The sequence below is a fragment of the Battus philenor genome, unplaced genomic scaffold (genome assembly GCF_028537555.1).
Source record: "Battus philenor isolate CCGP_79_NKW_IND1 unplaced genomic scaffold, ilBatPhil1.0.hap1 SCAF_9, whole genome shotgun sequence".
Taxonomy (NCBI): Eukaryota; Metazoa; Arthropoda; class Insecta; order Lepidoptera; family Papilionidae; genus Battus; species Battus philenor.
The window spans coordinates 15,773,225-15,788,554 of record NW_027181759.1 but is presented as its reverse complement, the minus strand read 5'-3'; the positions used below and the strand labels follow the sequence as shown (position 1 = coordinate 15,788,554).

The following is a 15,330-nucleotide window of genomic DNA, read 5'->3' as shown; positions in this document are numbered from 1 at the left end:
AAAGATATTTTGAATTTAAATTAATATAGGTCATGGAGTGATACTGGTATAGCTTAGATCGTATTACAGATAACAGTAGAACATTAATTTGTGAAATTGAACCCAGTGAAAAGATCTATATTGCCGTGCTTTCAAGTTGACTGAAATCGAAGCAAACCCCGCCCAAAAGTTAAACAAACTCAGTTCACTATCATCTATAATAGGTAAAAACTGAATTCCTCTAAGGAAAACAGAGATCTCTTAAAAAAAGAAGCCGACCAAGAAGGCTTCTCCTAAAATAAAGCATTCAAAAGTAAAATCAAGTCAATTGGTTTATTGAAAAAATATTAAATACATAATTAACATCAACAGTATACAGAGAATTAATTTTTAGCTGATGTCTTTTTCCTGTATAATAGCCCTTGATGTCTTTTTATATGGAATATGTCGTTGATGTCTTTTTGTATGGAATATATCGTTGATGTCTTTTGTATGTAATATATCGTTGATGTCTTTTGTATGTAATATATCGTTGATGTCTTTTGTACTATAATTCTGCAGTGCTATGAAAGCTGTTTCGATCATCTTTCTTGATATATCTATGTTACTCAATTAGAATTCATCATCGCTGAGGGCGGAGGCTCGACGCAGTTCACTATCGGACGAGCTAGAGCTTGGCTCGGCACCATCAGCTGCGACGTCGCGAATCACTTCCTCACCTAAAAATGTTATCGAATTATATAACATGGTAAGATTCTTATACAGCGAGGTTTAATTTAACATATCTCTTTTTTAAGATTCAATGAGAGTAGCAATCAATTATAAAAGATGTACCATATTTCCGTTAGTCGTGCTATAATTTTTATTTTTAATATTTACGACGTTTTAAGTACCTTTTGTCATTTGTGTAAAATTTGTAAAAGTTTCTTTTTAAAAGAAATAGAATAATAGAATTAAAAATGTAAATATTTGACAATATTTACCTTAAGATTCAAATTACTTATTCATTACAAAAGAATATGTCTGTCTGTTTATCGAATTATACAGGTGTAAAAATACATGTTAACAATCAAGTCGTATAACTTGCTTTAAAGGACCGCATGTACATCAATACCTCACTTTGCGTCGTGGTTACGTTACAAAAAACACAACGCAAATTGAAAAGCCGCAAAATGAATTAAGATTTTCTATGGCAAATCATGTAAAGATCGAGGATAGGTTCCAGGGTTTCGAAAATACTACTTTTTTAAAAGAAAATTAAACAAAGGATACATTTAAAAAACAAAAACAATATAACTTCACCGATAAATAAATTAGAAAAATATTTACCTTTTTTGTAACCAGAAGCAACACGTTAAAATTTATATAAATTTATTATTCTCTTTTAAAAAAAAGTATAACACACTACATTACAACACACTACATAATTGAAACTAAACTCCAAAGTAAAAATAAAAGTGTATTAAAATTGAGTTGATCTCAGTTAGAAAGGGAATCCCCGAGTTTTGATAGTATGGCACAATTAGAAACAAAAGTGTTGCTATCTTTTGGAAAAAAAAAGAAAAATTAAATTATATTATAACTCGAACCCAAAACAACGCAACCTCGAAAATCTAACGACGCACAGTGAAAATCAGTACTAATGAAGCAGCGTCACAACTTCGAAAAAAACGCAAAACGAAACGACGCAAAGCAAGGTATTGGTGTATAGGTTATTTGTCTGCAAAAACCTCTTACACCTATTTACAATCGACCTGTATAAAGTGACGACTCTAAAATATGTTACATTAAATTTTTCTTTTGCAATGTAACAGGCCAATTACTTCTTGTAGTGCACAATAATTACTTTTAATATGTAGTAAGACGCATTCTGAATACGTATTTTTTACTATATTATCATTGTGTTATTTTTTTTAAAACCATTGTTTTTTAGATAGGGTGTACCATACATTAATTGACGTCAAATGAGCCTCGCTCTTAGACCTATAACTAAACATCCTGTATTGGTACCAGATTAGTTTTCACTTAAATCAACTTGAACTGTATATGTTCTATATTTACATTTTAAAATTACAGCTAGAAATGGGAGACGCCTGAGTTAAAATTGACAAAAGCTCACCATCGATGAGATCAGCAAAGTGATCAGTCGCGGTCAGATTGCGCGTAGCAGGACGCGGGCGTGACCAGCGCATCGCAGGTTCACCAGCTAAAAGGTTACGTAAGCTTTCGTTAATTTCTTCTTACAATTTTTCACTTTGAACCATTTATTATATATACCATATCTCACTTATTTATAATCAGTGAATAATGAAAGAAAAACTCAATGAATTCTGGAAAAAAATATTTCACGTAAAATCACATCCTTTTACAAGTACTTATATGCTTTGAGGATTCAAAACAGCACCTAATTTAAACAAACAAAACTCTGATGTTTCAGCACATAGATGTCCACTGCAAGGCATGGGTCTTACCCAAAGATATCTATGGAAGGTTCTACAATTATTGCCACACTTGGTAAGCTGGTTGGCAATCGCGGTGTGTTATCACGCAGAAGACGTTACTGCCCATTTTCTGTGATGATCCCCATTCTAGATTCCTCATCATCAGCCTCCAACAAAATACCAATAAAAAAATTGCCTTGAGTTACACAAAGCCATGTGTAGCAGTATGAACTGAGCTTTGCGGTTCAATTCCCGGTTATAAAAATACAATCCTATATAATTAACACTTTATAAATAAATTATAAAGGAACATTAGCAAGTTTACAAAGTATGACCAGTAGCATACCACACTGCCACCGCCAACCTGCTTGCCAAGTGTGACGATTATGGTATATCGCCCCATAGATATCTTTTGGAGAGGCCTAGGCCTTGCAGTAGGCATCTAAGGGTTGATTACCATCACATATTCCACAACAAATGATGATGAAATTTTTGAGATTGTAAATTCGGAAAAAGCGGATAAATAGCGAGGGTAGTCAACTTCCTCGCAAAGTATTTTGGTAGCACTAGCGGTGCCATATATATATATACATATAAAAATATTCATTAATATTTATATAATATGGTATTGAATAGCCCCCTACGAGGGTAGAGTCGCAGACACTCACCGTAGAGCTGCGTGTCGGAGTCAGAATGCGAGTCGTCGTCTCGTGTGTCGTCCAAGGCGCCCAGCGCTCTCCTTGCTCCCGCCCCGCCGCCCGCCGGACCGCCCATACCTGCCCACAGTCGATATAAATACATAAAGAAAACATTACCATACGACCAACACCTGAATATATACACTCGAAAGAAGAAATGTGGAAGAAAACCGAATGAAAGATCTTAAGATGTATAAATGAAGAGTAAGATAATAAATAAAATTGTGAAAAACTAAATAAATTAAAACAAAAAGTCCCTGTCCCACACTAGATAGGGGGTACGAGAGGCTCCCAATAGCGGGGGCCAAAAAAAAAAGAATATATACACTCTAGTACTAATTATTTTTATTGTTTTAAAATCAAAATTAGCTTTGAAAGACTGCGATGTACATAATGTTTACATTAGATATGAAGATATCCTAGTTTACATTTATCTTGTCTTTATAAAATCAGTAACAACTTGGTTATTTATGATATAACGCCTGTAAAACAATAAATATGTAATTACTAGCTTTCTCTTACAAGCTTTGCTTGGTCTTTTGTGTGGGTAATTTGATCCTTCCTACCCTCGCAACTATCAAACCTCATAATAATAAACAGAAACACTTTTTTATCATTCAATGCCGTTATGTTCAATACGTTATGTCTGTTTCTCTACTTTATACTTGTAAATAATTTAATTGAGATTTAGCAAATTTTTAATCATAAAAAAAAACCAACTCTCAAGAAAAGGCCAGCATGGTTTGCTCTGTATATTTTTTCTTAATAAACCTCATATTTCATAAAGAAAACTAAATCTTTGATATCATACATTAATTGACAGCAAATTAATTACAGTAGAGATACTTTCACACCCATTTACAACCATCCTATATGTTTTATAATGAAAATATAAAAATCAGTTTTTAAAATTTTAATGGCTTATTGATCAAAACGAATTCATCTATTATTTCGCATACTATAAATCCATCTGGTCTCAAATATAACGTGTGTGTAACAGTGACAGCGTCTTCTGTCTCACCGCTTACATACCTTAGACAGTAACTAAGATATTCATATTATTTTATTTTATTTTTTTATAATTGAACGTCTTAAACCGGCATCAAAACTAAACACATTAATACAATCAATTTAATTAGAGTTATGTATGTATGTGTAATTGTAATCAAGAGTTTAAATTAATGTGATAACTCACCTGCGGTCTTGATCCTAAGTCTGGTCCTAGGTCGTGTCGCAGGGCGGGGCTGCTTGGAAGAGCTGTCCTTGCTGTCCTCGCTTGAGTCATCCTCGTCTGCAAAGACATACTGACACGATCTCTGTGCAAAGCCAAGCTAAAGACAAGCAAGGTTACTAAACTCCTTTAAATTAAATAATGTGGCTTCTAAAATTTTATAAGAATTGTAAATTAACTAAAATAAGGATAAGTAGAAAACAAGACAGTAAACAATTAGTTATTAGATCAAATATTAAAACCTTAAAATCTGAAAAGCATATTGACCCTATAAAGACTGGCGGCAGAGGTTTCAAATAGCGACAAAAAAAAATATATAAAAAAGCTACACTTATATTAAAACTATATATAAAAAGAGAAAGAAAGTAAGTTCCAACGTCCTCTCTCACTTTTTGGTTACAGAATTTTTTTTAATTTTTAATTTTGATTTTCTTTTTATTAGCAATCTTCTAGTTCCAAGGGTGTACCTTGTCAATTTTTTCCGTAATTTTCTGGCTTAAAATGGCGGAGAGAGGCAAAGTTATGTTTTTTGGTCTCTAAATAAACAAGGCAAAGAAAAAAACAAAAATAAAGGGCTAAAAAAAGAATAAGGCACGCAAAACATTTTTTTCAAATATAAATAATTAAAGATTGTTCGGTATAAAACTAACTTTCAAGCTATATAAAGATTATAATTCTAACTGTATCAATTATTGACATAATAATCAATTTATACTTTTTCGTCTCTCCTGAGAAGTTAAATTTTCTGACTTATCATTTTAATCAGTGAAAACAGCGGTTACTTGAATATAACAAACAGACACTAAAGTTTTATTTAATCATGTTGACGTAAGCACTGGATTATATAGATTACCTGTGCGCGTTGAGTAGTGGTAGCCTATCGGTGAAGACTTGCGATCATAGGTCACGGGTTCAATGCCCAAAACAGTCTTATATATACTTCACATTTTGTGCATTAAATATATAGAGTTGGCACTGATCACAATCAAGTTTCTAGAGGATGGACAGCAATCCTCTGAGTACCATAATACCAAATACTGCGATCGCCAACCCGTCTGCCAAGCGTGGCGATTATTGCATATCACCCTATTGATATCTTTAGGAAAGGACTATGTTTTATAGGCATCTATGGGCTGAAACATCGAAGCACTAAATTCATGACTCATATAGGAATTTTCATAAATCGTTCTGTTAACATAGTTACTGTCGCAACTTTTAAAATAAATAAAATTCAAAGTTCAATACACCAATTGTTTATGAATGTCTGCTATATAATAATCACATAATAATTTAGACCACTGCTCTCTTGGAAATTTCCAGTGCTCTAGCTGATCAAACCGTCTCTTTAGGTTTAAACTAAATATTACCAGTCTCGCTGAGTTTTCCAAGCACATCCTCCGCCTCGTACTTGTGGATAAGCTGCATTATTGCAGCCTGCTGTTCTTCTGCCGCCTGGAAAATTTTACTTATTTAGAATCCTATTGTCGTAGCAGACTGTCATAATAGAAAAAAATAAAGTTGCAGGCTACGCTCGAAGTTGCAGATGACTATATATAACTGGATCAAACCAGCCACCTTGATACTAACCTTGAGAAAGAAATCAATCTCCTCGATCTAACTCAGATAGACAGCGTTCAGGAAGCAACAAAACCTTTTCTAGTCCAAAATACCGCAATGTAGACAAAGGTCTTTAACCAATGTGTGTTGCTGATGAAGACATACGGATCCGAAACGTGGTCACTTACGACGGACCTCATAAGAAAGCTCAAGGTAATCCAGAGAACCTAGTAAGTTAAATATCTATATGAGTTCTGTTAAAGTTCCAGTGTTGAATAAACTTAATTTATCTTTTTTATCTTTATCTCTACCTATTTAAATATAAGTTAAGTACACACGCATATTAAACTGTTGGCCAAGAATCCCTTTTATATTTATTTTGTATTTAAATTGTTTAATTATAATAATTGTTAAGTCCAGAAAAATAGTATAAAAGAAAATACGAGTAATCAAATATTAAAAAATTATGTTCCGGTTGGAACTGACCTCAGCCTGCGCGCGTTCCAAGACGCTGAGCTGCTGTTTCAATGCCTCCACGCAGCGGTACCTCACCACGTACTGCTCCCACAGGCCCTCAATCTCCTTCTCTAGCGCTGTCAACTCCGTCTGATACGCCGGTCTTACAAAAGAGAAGTTGAGACAAGTTAAAAAGAACTATGTCTGATAAAATGTATATGTGTACCTGTGTTAAAATAAAAAATGTATATGTTGTAACCTGTGTTAAACTTTATCAAAATATATGTTGTTGTGGAGTTTCTTCCTTCTTCTTCCCCGCAACTATAACACCTAGCAAAGCAGAGTAGTCAAAAATAAATTATAATACGTTGACAACCAATAAAAGTTCTGTTAAAAGTTCCAATGTTAATTAACCGAATTTTATCTTTTATCTTTTATAAATACAATTCTTATTTTTGTGCATATTTTGATTGGAAGAATGAGAATAAGCGCGAAAATGATTATTAAAACCATTGAAGCTTATCTAGTAACAGGACGAAATTCACAGAATCTTCTTCCGCGTTCGTAGTCCTCATTGTTGAGGGTTGTGATTTTCTGGATACGGAATTACCTTCTTCATTATATATCATGTACCTATCTTTACCATCATAAATCAGTGTGTGAAGTTTCATGTCAAGTTACAAGCGGATTTGTTCCGATCTGGTGATGATCTACCCACCTTCACACACTCAGCAAAAATTTTATTGGCGTCAGACTGCATTTATATATAATAGTAATGGAATCTCAAAATCAAAATAGCGATGTATCAATGCTTATTATATTGTTTTGGATTAAAAATTTGGTTGATAATTTATTATATTAGTTCAGATATCACAATAACAGATGGCGCCACTAGTCTTATTTATGGCATTAGGGTTTGCCTTCTTTACAGATAACATAAGCAAATAATTTTTTTGGCAACACGGTAATACGACATATATTATCTCTGAGGCACATGAAATTAAGAACGCCAAGATGAAGACTGTTATTAAGTGGAGATCAAATTGATTCAACTTTCTAACAAATTAGGCACATCTATCATTTTTAAAAGAATAAAATATTAATTAAGAAAATTATTTATGAATGTGTTCTGTTTTCGTTGTTTCCTTTTAGTTAGTTCATTCCGACAGTATGTAATATTTATGATGTTACGCTACTAGCTATTTTGGCTTTATGTAACTTCGTCGGAATTTAGTTCACGGAAACAAATGTCCGTTAATTAAAAATTTTACTCTGGCAGATCGTATCGTTTGTACGAAGAGAGACTATACCCGTGTAGGTACAGTGTTGTGATTGAAGTGTAGTATATCGAAGCGAGGACTACTCGGTGGTCGGAAACGACATGGGCTCCCCTGACCACCCTCAGTGTGAAGCCTGTGCTGTGCATCGCGCCTGGTGGGGCCCAATGTGAGGTCATTCCGACACAACTGAGCGCTGCCTTTACATGTGATTACTCTATGTCAAACAGCGCAATACAGTCTACCTCGGCTTCGAGTGCCGGTCTGGCGTTGAAATCAGGGAGGAGTCGATAGCCTCCCTGATAGGCGGAGAATATAAGCAACCATTCCTATCCCTCTGCAGAGAAATAGCTAAAAGTGCAATAGAAAGAAACAAAACGTAAACATAGTAAATAAATAGATAAATAGATATTAAAATAATAAAATAGAAACAATGTACAAATCTGTGATAGAAAATAATTATAGTATAAGATAAAAATGTAAAATAAAAATGCAATACAAAATGTAAAAAGAAAGGGAAGAATGATAGACGATCAGAGCAAAAGAGAAAGACAGACGAATTGTGGCATGAAAGAATAGAATAGAATGAAAGAACATGTGAATTAAGAAAGAAGAGAATGAAAATAAAAATTAATGTGAAAGAAAAAATTAATTGTAAAAAAAAAAGTCCCTGCCCTACCATAAGATAGGGGTACAAATAATTATTATTTAAAAAAAAAATACAGTCTACCACTATCGCTATTTATCGACGCAATTCGAAGTAATGTATAACAGTTTTGTAATCTTGTTACTTGATCTTCTGGACGGTATGGAGGCGTTTCTCAGCTCGTTGCAGCTCGGCGGCGCGACGTTCCAGCTTTGCGTCTAAGGCAGCCTCGCTGGCTGCCACGCTGTCCACCTGATCTCGTGCTGCTGCCAACCGATCCGCAGCTGCTGCCACCGCCCGACGCAAACTTGCCTCCAGTGACGACAGCTCCAGGGGACGCGAGAGCGCCTGCTCACGGTGCTCCTGAACAGTATTTCAGCCGATGCAAGACATTGGGGGAGATCCCAGAAGTCATCAAGATATCCTATCTTGATCTGCGCGCATCCAAAGATCCTAAATATGGTGGTCCCACTTGCCAGTAGACCCTGAGTTAAAAGACCATTCAGTGAAACTACGATATCAGATATCATTGAAATATTATATTTGTGATCCTTCAATCGTTCGTTTCGAGCCGAATTCCCCGGAAGGCGGGACACTGGGCCACAAGATGGATCACGGTCTGGTCCCAAGCCCGGTTCACAGAAGCACGAGGGGTCCTCCTTGAGCTTGAACCTGTGAAGGTACTCAGAGAACCCCAGCAGAGAGTAGTTTTGATCTAGCTCAAACCATATTTTCCCGCTACTCCGAAATTACATCGTAACTTTTAAAGAGATTTAAATGCCTTGGCACACCCGCTCTTGAGAAAGCAACTACATATCTTGTAGATCTTATACATACTTATAACAAGATAAAGTATGTATATCACTTATAGGAATACTTTCTTTGTCTCTGCGATTTTACTGTCGTATTCACTTTGATGGTTTTTTTATTCTCGTTCCCATATCTTTGGGAAGGACAGGGTAGTTTTTTGTCTTATAAATTTATTTTTCACTGTCCTTTTCATTTTCGACTATCATTCTTCACATAGTCTATCGTTCCATTCTTTCTTTTCACAATTCATTCTATCTTTATCTTTCGTTCTAATTCTCATTCATACATCGGGTTCTTATTTCTCTATTTTACGATTTTGTTTACATTATTTCACATTTTTTTAACAGTTTTATGTTTACTCTATTACACTTTTATTATTTTTGTAACATGTTTAACTATTACTTTACAAAAACTGAGGAACGACTTCCTACTTTTGGCATCTAACATAGAGGCGATGTTTCCCTCGTTTATTTTTACGCTCAACCGGCATTCAGAGTAGACCCGGAGTCCTCCGAATGCGGGACAGTGGGCTACCACGGTCTGGTCCACGCCCGGTTCACAGAAGCACAAGGGGTCCTCCTCCCTGAGCTTAAACCGGTGAACATCTTTAATGGTCACTTTGATGGTTGAGAGACGCGACGTGGGTAAGCTCCTCACTAGGTAGGCTGATATAGTCAAGACTACAGGAAATCGCTGAACGCGGGCAGTACAAGACCCCTTATTGTGGAGCTTTTTGGAGAAAGCTTCTACCTAGCAATTTGCGTCTATCAGGTGAAAAGAAGAAGGTTGGGACGTAGCTGGGTGTGAGCAGCGCAAGACACGTCGTTGTGGTGATTTTGGAGAAGGCTTAAGCCTTCCATGGGCGTCTATCCGCTTGATATTTATGATTGAATTCACTTTTTTGTATAAAAACCTTCATCATCATCATTATTTACCCGCAGAACCCTTGCTGTTGGACATAGAACTCCTTTACGGATTTTCAAAATCGATCGAAATTCCTATTTAATTTAGCAGGATTATAGGTGAACTTTCTACCTTATTATCAGCTTCTTTGGCCAGCAGCTCGTAGAGCAGTGCACCTTGTGCAGTAATATCCATTGCCAGGGTCCTGGCTTGCTTTATCTCGGTTATCTGCAAAGGAAACCGAAATAATCCAAATGCTAGATTAAACATTGAATCGATCGCTAAATAAATGTTAGCATTATCTAATCCTTAATATTAAATAGTAATTTAATGGAATCGAGCGATACATTGCGGAAGTTCATCCTAAGTAAGAAAGGGACCAATATTTTGCCACTGCCGCACATGCAGTGGTAGTCGTGCAACAAAGTGCACCGCCCGCCAGCCCGCTCATAAATGCACATGCGGCAAACAATGCAAACTACACAACCGCCACCGTTAATTCACTCACACCGATTAGTGCCAAACACCGAGACTCGGTGACGTGGCTCCTGAGGATGCCCCGTGGAGGGGTGAAACACGTGTTGAGTGAATTAACGGTGGCAGTTGTGTAGTTTGCATTGTTTGCACTTTGATCAAATAGTAAATCATAGTGCATCAAATAATAGATGGATTAACCTTGCTGCTGATGTCATAGGAGAGTGGACCAGTATCTGCTCGAAGTTCCTCTGCCGGAGGAGATTCCAAAGCGCTGCGGAGGAATGCAGCAACCTTCAGAAGCTCTCGGACCGCCCACCCATCCGCGCCGTACAGTCGCTTTCCGTTTAATTTCAAGTTGGCACGGGAATGCTTGAATATATTAAACAATATTTGATTTGCTGTAGCAGAATAGATATTGTCAAGAAACTTGTTGGTCAAATCAGAACAAGTGGGTGAAAGTAAAAAGATTGCCCTGCTTTACGATAGGCATTAAATAATTGCCACAGAATCACTACGTATCTAAAAGGTGGTGCAAAAGTAGTGTCATAATTTGAACCGATAACTATTGCATTATAAACTAGCTGATCCCGCAAACGTTGTTTTGCAAAAAAAATATTTTTAATTTTCAATTTAAAAATAAGTGTTGATCGTAGAGGGGTGAAAATTTAGGGTTGTATGTATTTTTGTATATTGTATCATAAAAAAATAAAAACAAAAAATTTCGTCAAAAAAATAAAATAAAATTTTTAAGGGTGAACAACCCTTATCACTTAGGGGTATGAAAAATAGATAGTAGCCGATTCTCAGACCTACTAAATACGCATATAAAATTTGGTAAAAATCGGTCAAGCCGTTTCAGAGGAGTTCAAGTTCGAACACCGTGACACGAGAATTTTATATATTAGATTTAAAGAAAGAGATCTATTGTTAAAAAAAAGATTATTTGAAAGTGTATAGCACTTGGCTCCAAATCGGCGATATCTTCTACAATGTTAGCCTTCAAGGTTTGTAAGTTTTGGGATTGTTTGCCGTTAGCACGAAATTTCAAAAAGTTCCGCCTATTGCCACTATTCACGAGCAACTCTTCGAACTACATTGGTGACCTTGGTTCTTCTCCTGATTCTCCTGATTCGATCTTGGAGCAAAGTTCTTAGCCACTCATACTGCCCGGCATTTGATTTGGCACATCGGAAATATATTCACTGGATTAATGGCTAGGTTAAGAGTCTAAGTGTAGTTTAAACTTACAAATAGTTCGAGAGCATGCGATACAAGTGCCACGCGGCCTTCCAGCGAGCCCCCACCGCCCGCGAGCACCGCGTCAGGCTCCACACGCGCTGCAAGCCAGCGCACACAGCTCTCTAAAAGCTTCCAGTTCGGAGATCGGAAGCTCTCCATCGATACCTGCTGCGGGAACCCCAGCACACGCATCGCCTCCATGAAGTCTACAGCCAAAGCATCACATCTTTATTCTCTACTCTTCTTCTTTTCAGCCGATGGACGCCCACTGCATGGCAAAGGCCTTGTCCAAAGACCGCCACGATGAATATTCTTGCGCTGCTCGTATCCAGCGACTTCCAACAAGTTTGACTATGTCTTCGGTCCACCTAGTGGGAGGCATATCCACACCGCGTCTACCGGCTCGTGGTCACGAGCAAGTCGAGAACCTTTCGACCATCAATTGCACCAGCGATGTGCCAAACCAACTGCCGATATTCTATTTTTTTAACTAAAAATGAAGCACTCGTGTGAAGTATACCATATGTGTGTTCCATATGGAATACTATTACTGATATTTATACACCGTCCGAAATATCATGAAGGGGTGCCACGTTTGGCATCACCGTCATGTTCCACTTTTGACGTTACTCGAAGTCTGCTATCAGCCAATAAGACAATTGTTTTTACTTGCTTAGTGTGTTATCGACACTCGAAAGTTAGAAATTGGGCGACATGTGTAGCTTCTATTGTGCCAGCTATATCTACATTATAGGATTATAATTGAATCAGAAATAAAAAGATCCGCAGACGAACTAATGTAACGGATATAGCCTAGCAAACTGATGGTTCAGGTGGCAGTAGGCAGATCAAGGAACAGATGGCCGCTGAGGACTTGAGATCCTAGAATGTGGACCACAGACTGGCAAGCACAGCACAGGACGTTAAACCAGAAGGTTGATACGCATGTCGCTTTCATCCTGTATTATAGTAAATCTTTCAGGGAAACCTATATCCAGCTGTGAACATCCTACGGAATAATAATAATAAACGAATCTAAATATCATTTGCGTACAGATGTATAATTCATGACAAATGTAAAGTTGTGTATTTATATTTACAAAAAAAAATTATGATTTTTATATAAAAAGATAAACATTTACAGCATATCCCTACAGTTGGCTATATTATTCCTCAGTGTTTTTCAGATTTTTTTATGCCATATCACACCTAAGCCTTTCTAAAACTCTTACGTTTCCAGATTTAACATGGTTTTTATATTAAAACGAAAGGTATAGTCGTGTCGAGTCCATTTTCGAATCGCCTCCCTGTGGGGCTTGGATCCCGAAGTTGGGAAACACTACTCTAACTTAAATTCTTTAACTTGAAGGGTCAACAGATTTTAGTTGATTAATACTCACTTCTTAAATCCCTGTAAGACATGACTAAATTATGTGTTTTGTAATGTCAGTTTATTATCTTACATCAGTCGTTGCGTCGGCCATAAACATGTTTGTAAGGACGTTACCATGGCAACGATCACTCGTTTCACGTTCCGTTTCTACCAATTTTTAATTTTTTATCAAAACGTATAGAGAATTTATTTATAAAATGTAAATAGTTTATTTTTTTAAATCAATTTTCAAAGCTCCGAAACCTCTTATCGCTCAAAATATTTAAAACGAAGGTGTTTGACCAATGTATGTTGGCATTGATGACATACGGATCTGAAACGTGGTCACTTACGACAGGCCTTATAAGAAGGCTCAAGGCTACCCAGAAAGCCATGGTGAAGAATATGCTCGAAGTTTCGCTGCGAGATCAAATCAGAAATGAGATCCGGAGAAGAACCAAAGTCACCGACGTAGCTCGAAGAACTGCTTATCTTGCCGTTGGACATGACGAATTCCTTCGTATTCTGAACTACCAAATGTATTGCCCCCGGGATTCTTATAAAAATTTGTTAAACAGATATCGTATGTTATCATTGAAGGATCGACGTTCTCTAATAGACGCCATTACACTTATATTTGTGCTGGTTATGTCAACTGTTCGGAACTGTTGTCCGAGGTAAACTTTCGAATTCCTGCAGCAATAACGCATTCTAGATCTCTTTTCTTTTTATCAACGACTAATACAAATATCTGTAAACGTGCATCCTTATACAGGATGTGTGATCTCCACAATTCACATATTAGTGATATAGATATATTCTCGTGCTCTCTCGTATCTTTTAAAATACAGTTTCGTTCGAAATTATTTAGTACACACAATATAATTTAAACCTCATTGGAACGTGACGGATTGCTGTGACTTGTAATTACTGTCTGTTCTGCAGAATGCGCTGTTTGGCAATATTTTTCTTTGTTTTGTTATTGTTTGACTTTGATTCATTAAATGTTCTTAGTGAGATAAATATAAGGTAACAATTGTAACTAATTTTATATTATAAAGTTTATAAGTTTGCTATCTTACTGCATTTTGTTACTGTTTATCTCCAATAATGTAAATAAGTAAATAAATAATTAAGATCAGCTTGGCCAGACTGGATTGAACCCGAGACACTAGGACTCCATATCCAATATAAACAAGACTGACTAAACTGAACCAAATGCCGTTGGGGCCAAAAGGTTTTTGAGTGGCCACCGCGAGCTGGTGGTCGCAACGTGAGTGGAACTGAGGACAAAGTTAAGGTGGCGGGGAATTGCTGAACGCGGGCAACAGAAGATCTGTTATCGTGACGATACGTGAGGACTATGTTTGGCGGTGGGCGTTCACAGACAGAAAAGAAGAAATCAATTTCATCTCCTTCAAAGTAATCGCAGTAGACGCATTTTTGCCAACGCTTCTTCCAGTCCTCGAAACTTTCGGGTTATTTTTCCGGTTTTGCCTTCAATACCTGCTTCGATTCGGTTTTTATCTCATCAGTTGTGTAAAAAAGGTGTTCCCGCATTGGCCTTTTGAGAAAACTGAATATGCAGAAATTTCACCGAAATAGCCAAATCAGGCGTATACGGTGGTTGCACGGTGTGAGTCGAGTTTTCGACTTTTCTTTTCCAAAAATTTGAGTGATTTTGACTTTAGACTTGACGCGTTTGTCAAAATTGAAACTTGACAAAAACACATGTAACTCTGAGATAATTAACCTTTTGACATCCAGACGATTGGAATGGACAACAATCACCTTATTTTTTGATCACAATTGTATGTTAAAAACGTGGAAAGAACCTGTGTTTATTATATTATTTGTTTGTTCTTCTATATATATATGCATTTATTTTTACTACCCGCCGTTGAAAACAGCGCGTATGGCTCGGCTTATCTATAATACTCTGTATCTCTATCTTATTTATAATACTCTGTATTCATCCTAAACTATATGTACTATTGAAATATGGCATAAGGTAAATAAAACAGAAATACAAATAGTACATCATAATTTTATTACACTACATCATCAACAATACTACGAAAAATTTAAATTGAACACACGAATGATAAATTGTCTTCAGAAGTTTCTGTTTCCCTTCAAAATTGCCATTTTCCAATGACCACAGGTTACAATCTGCAAACAATTCATCATTTTCCTGGACATGTATATAACACAGTTATATTTATATATCACGTCCAAAAACCT

General features: G+C 36.4%; 1 protein-coding gene across 1 annotated transcript; it reads right to left on the bottom strand.

The window, feature by feature from the left end:
- Positions 1 to 591: 591 nt before the first annotated feature.
- Positions 592 to 13,136, bottom strand: Cluap1 (clusterin associated protein 1). Its single transcript, XM_068775972.1, has 10 exons — positions 13,115 to 13,136; positions 11,724 to 11,920; positions 10,674 to 10,844; positions 10,131 to 10,226; positions 8,431 to 8,648; positions 6,393 to 6,525; positions 5,717 to 5,801; positions 4,314 to 4,409; positions 3,089 to 3,196; positions 592 to 698 (listed from the first exon to the last, which is right to left on the bottom strand). Exons 1-10 carry the CDS (start codon positions 13,134 to 13,136, stop codon positions 592 to 594), a joined length of 1,233 nt encoding a protein of 410 aa, XP_068632073.1.
- Positions 13,137 to 15,330: the final 2,194 nt, after the last annotated feature.

Coding starts and splice junctions, on each gene's coding strand:
- Cluap1 (XM_068775972.1), bottom strand. CDS start 13,136: ATGTCTTACAGGGATTTAAGAA. Junction 10,845..11,723: donor CGCATGCTCTCGAACTATTT/GTAAGTTTAAAC, acceptor AATATATTCAAG/CATTCCCGTGCCAACTTGAA. Junction 5,802..6,392: donor TGGAACGCGCGCAGGCTGAG/GTCAGTTCCAAC, acceptor AAAATTTTCCAG/GCGGCAGAAGAACAGCAGGC.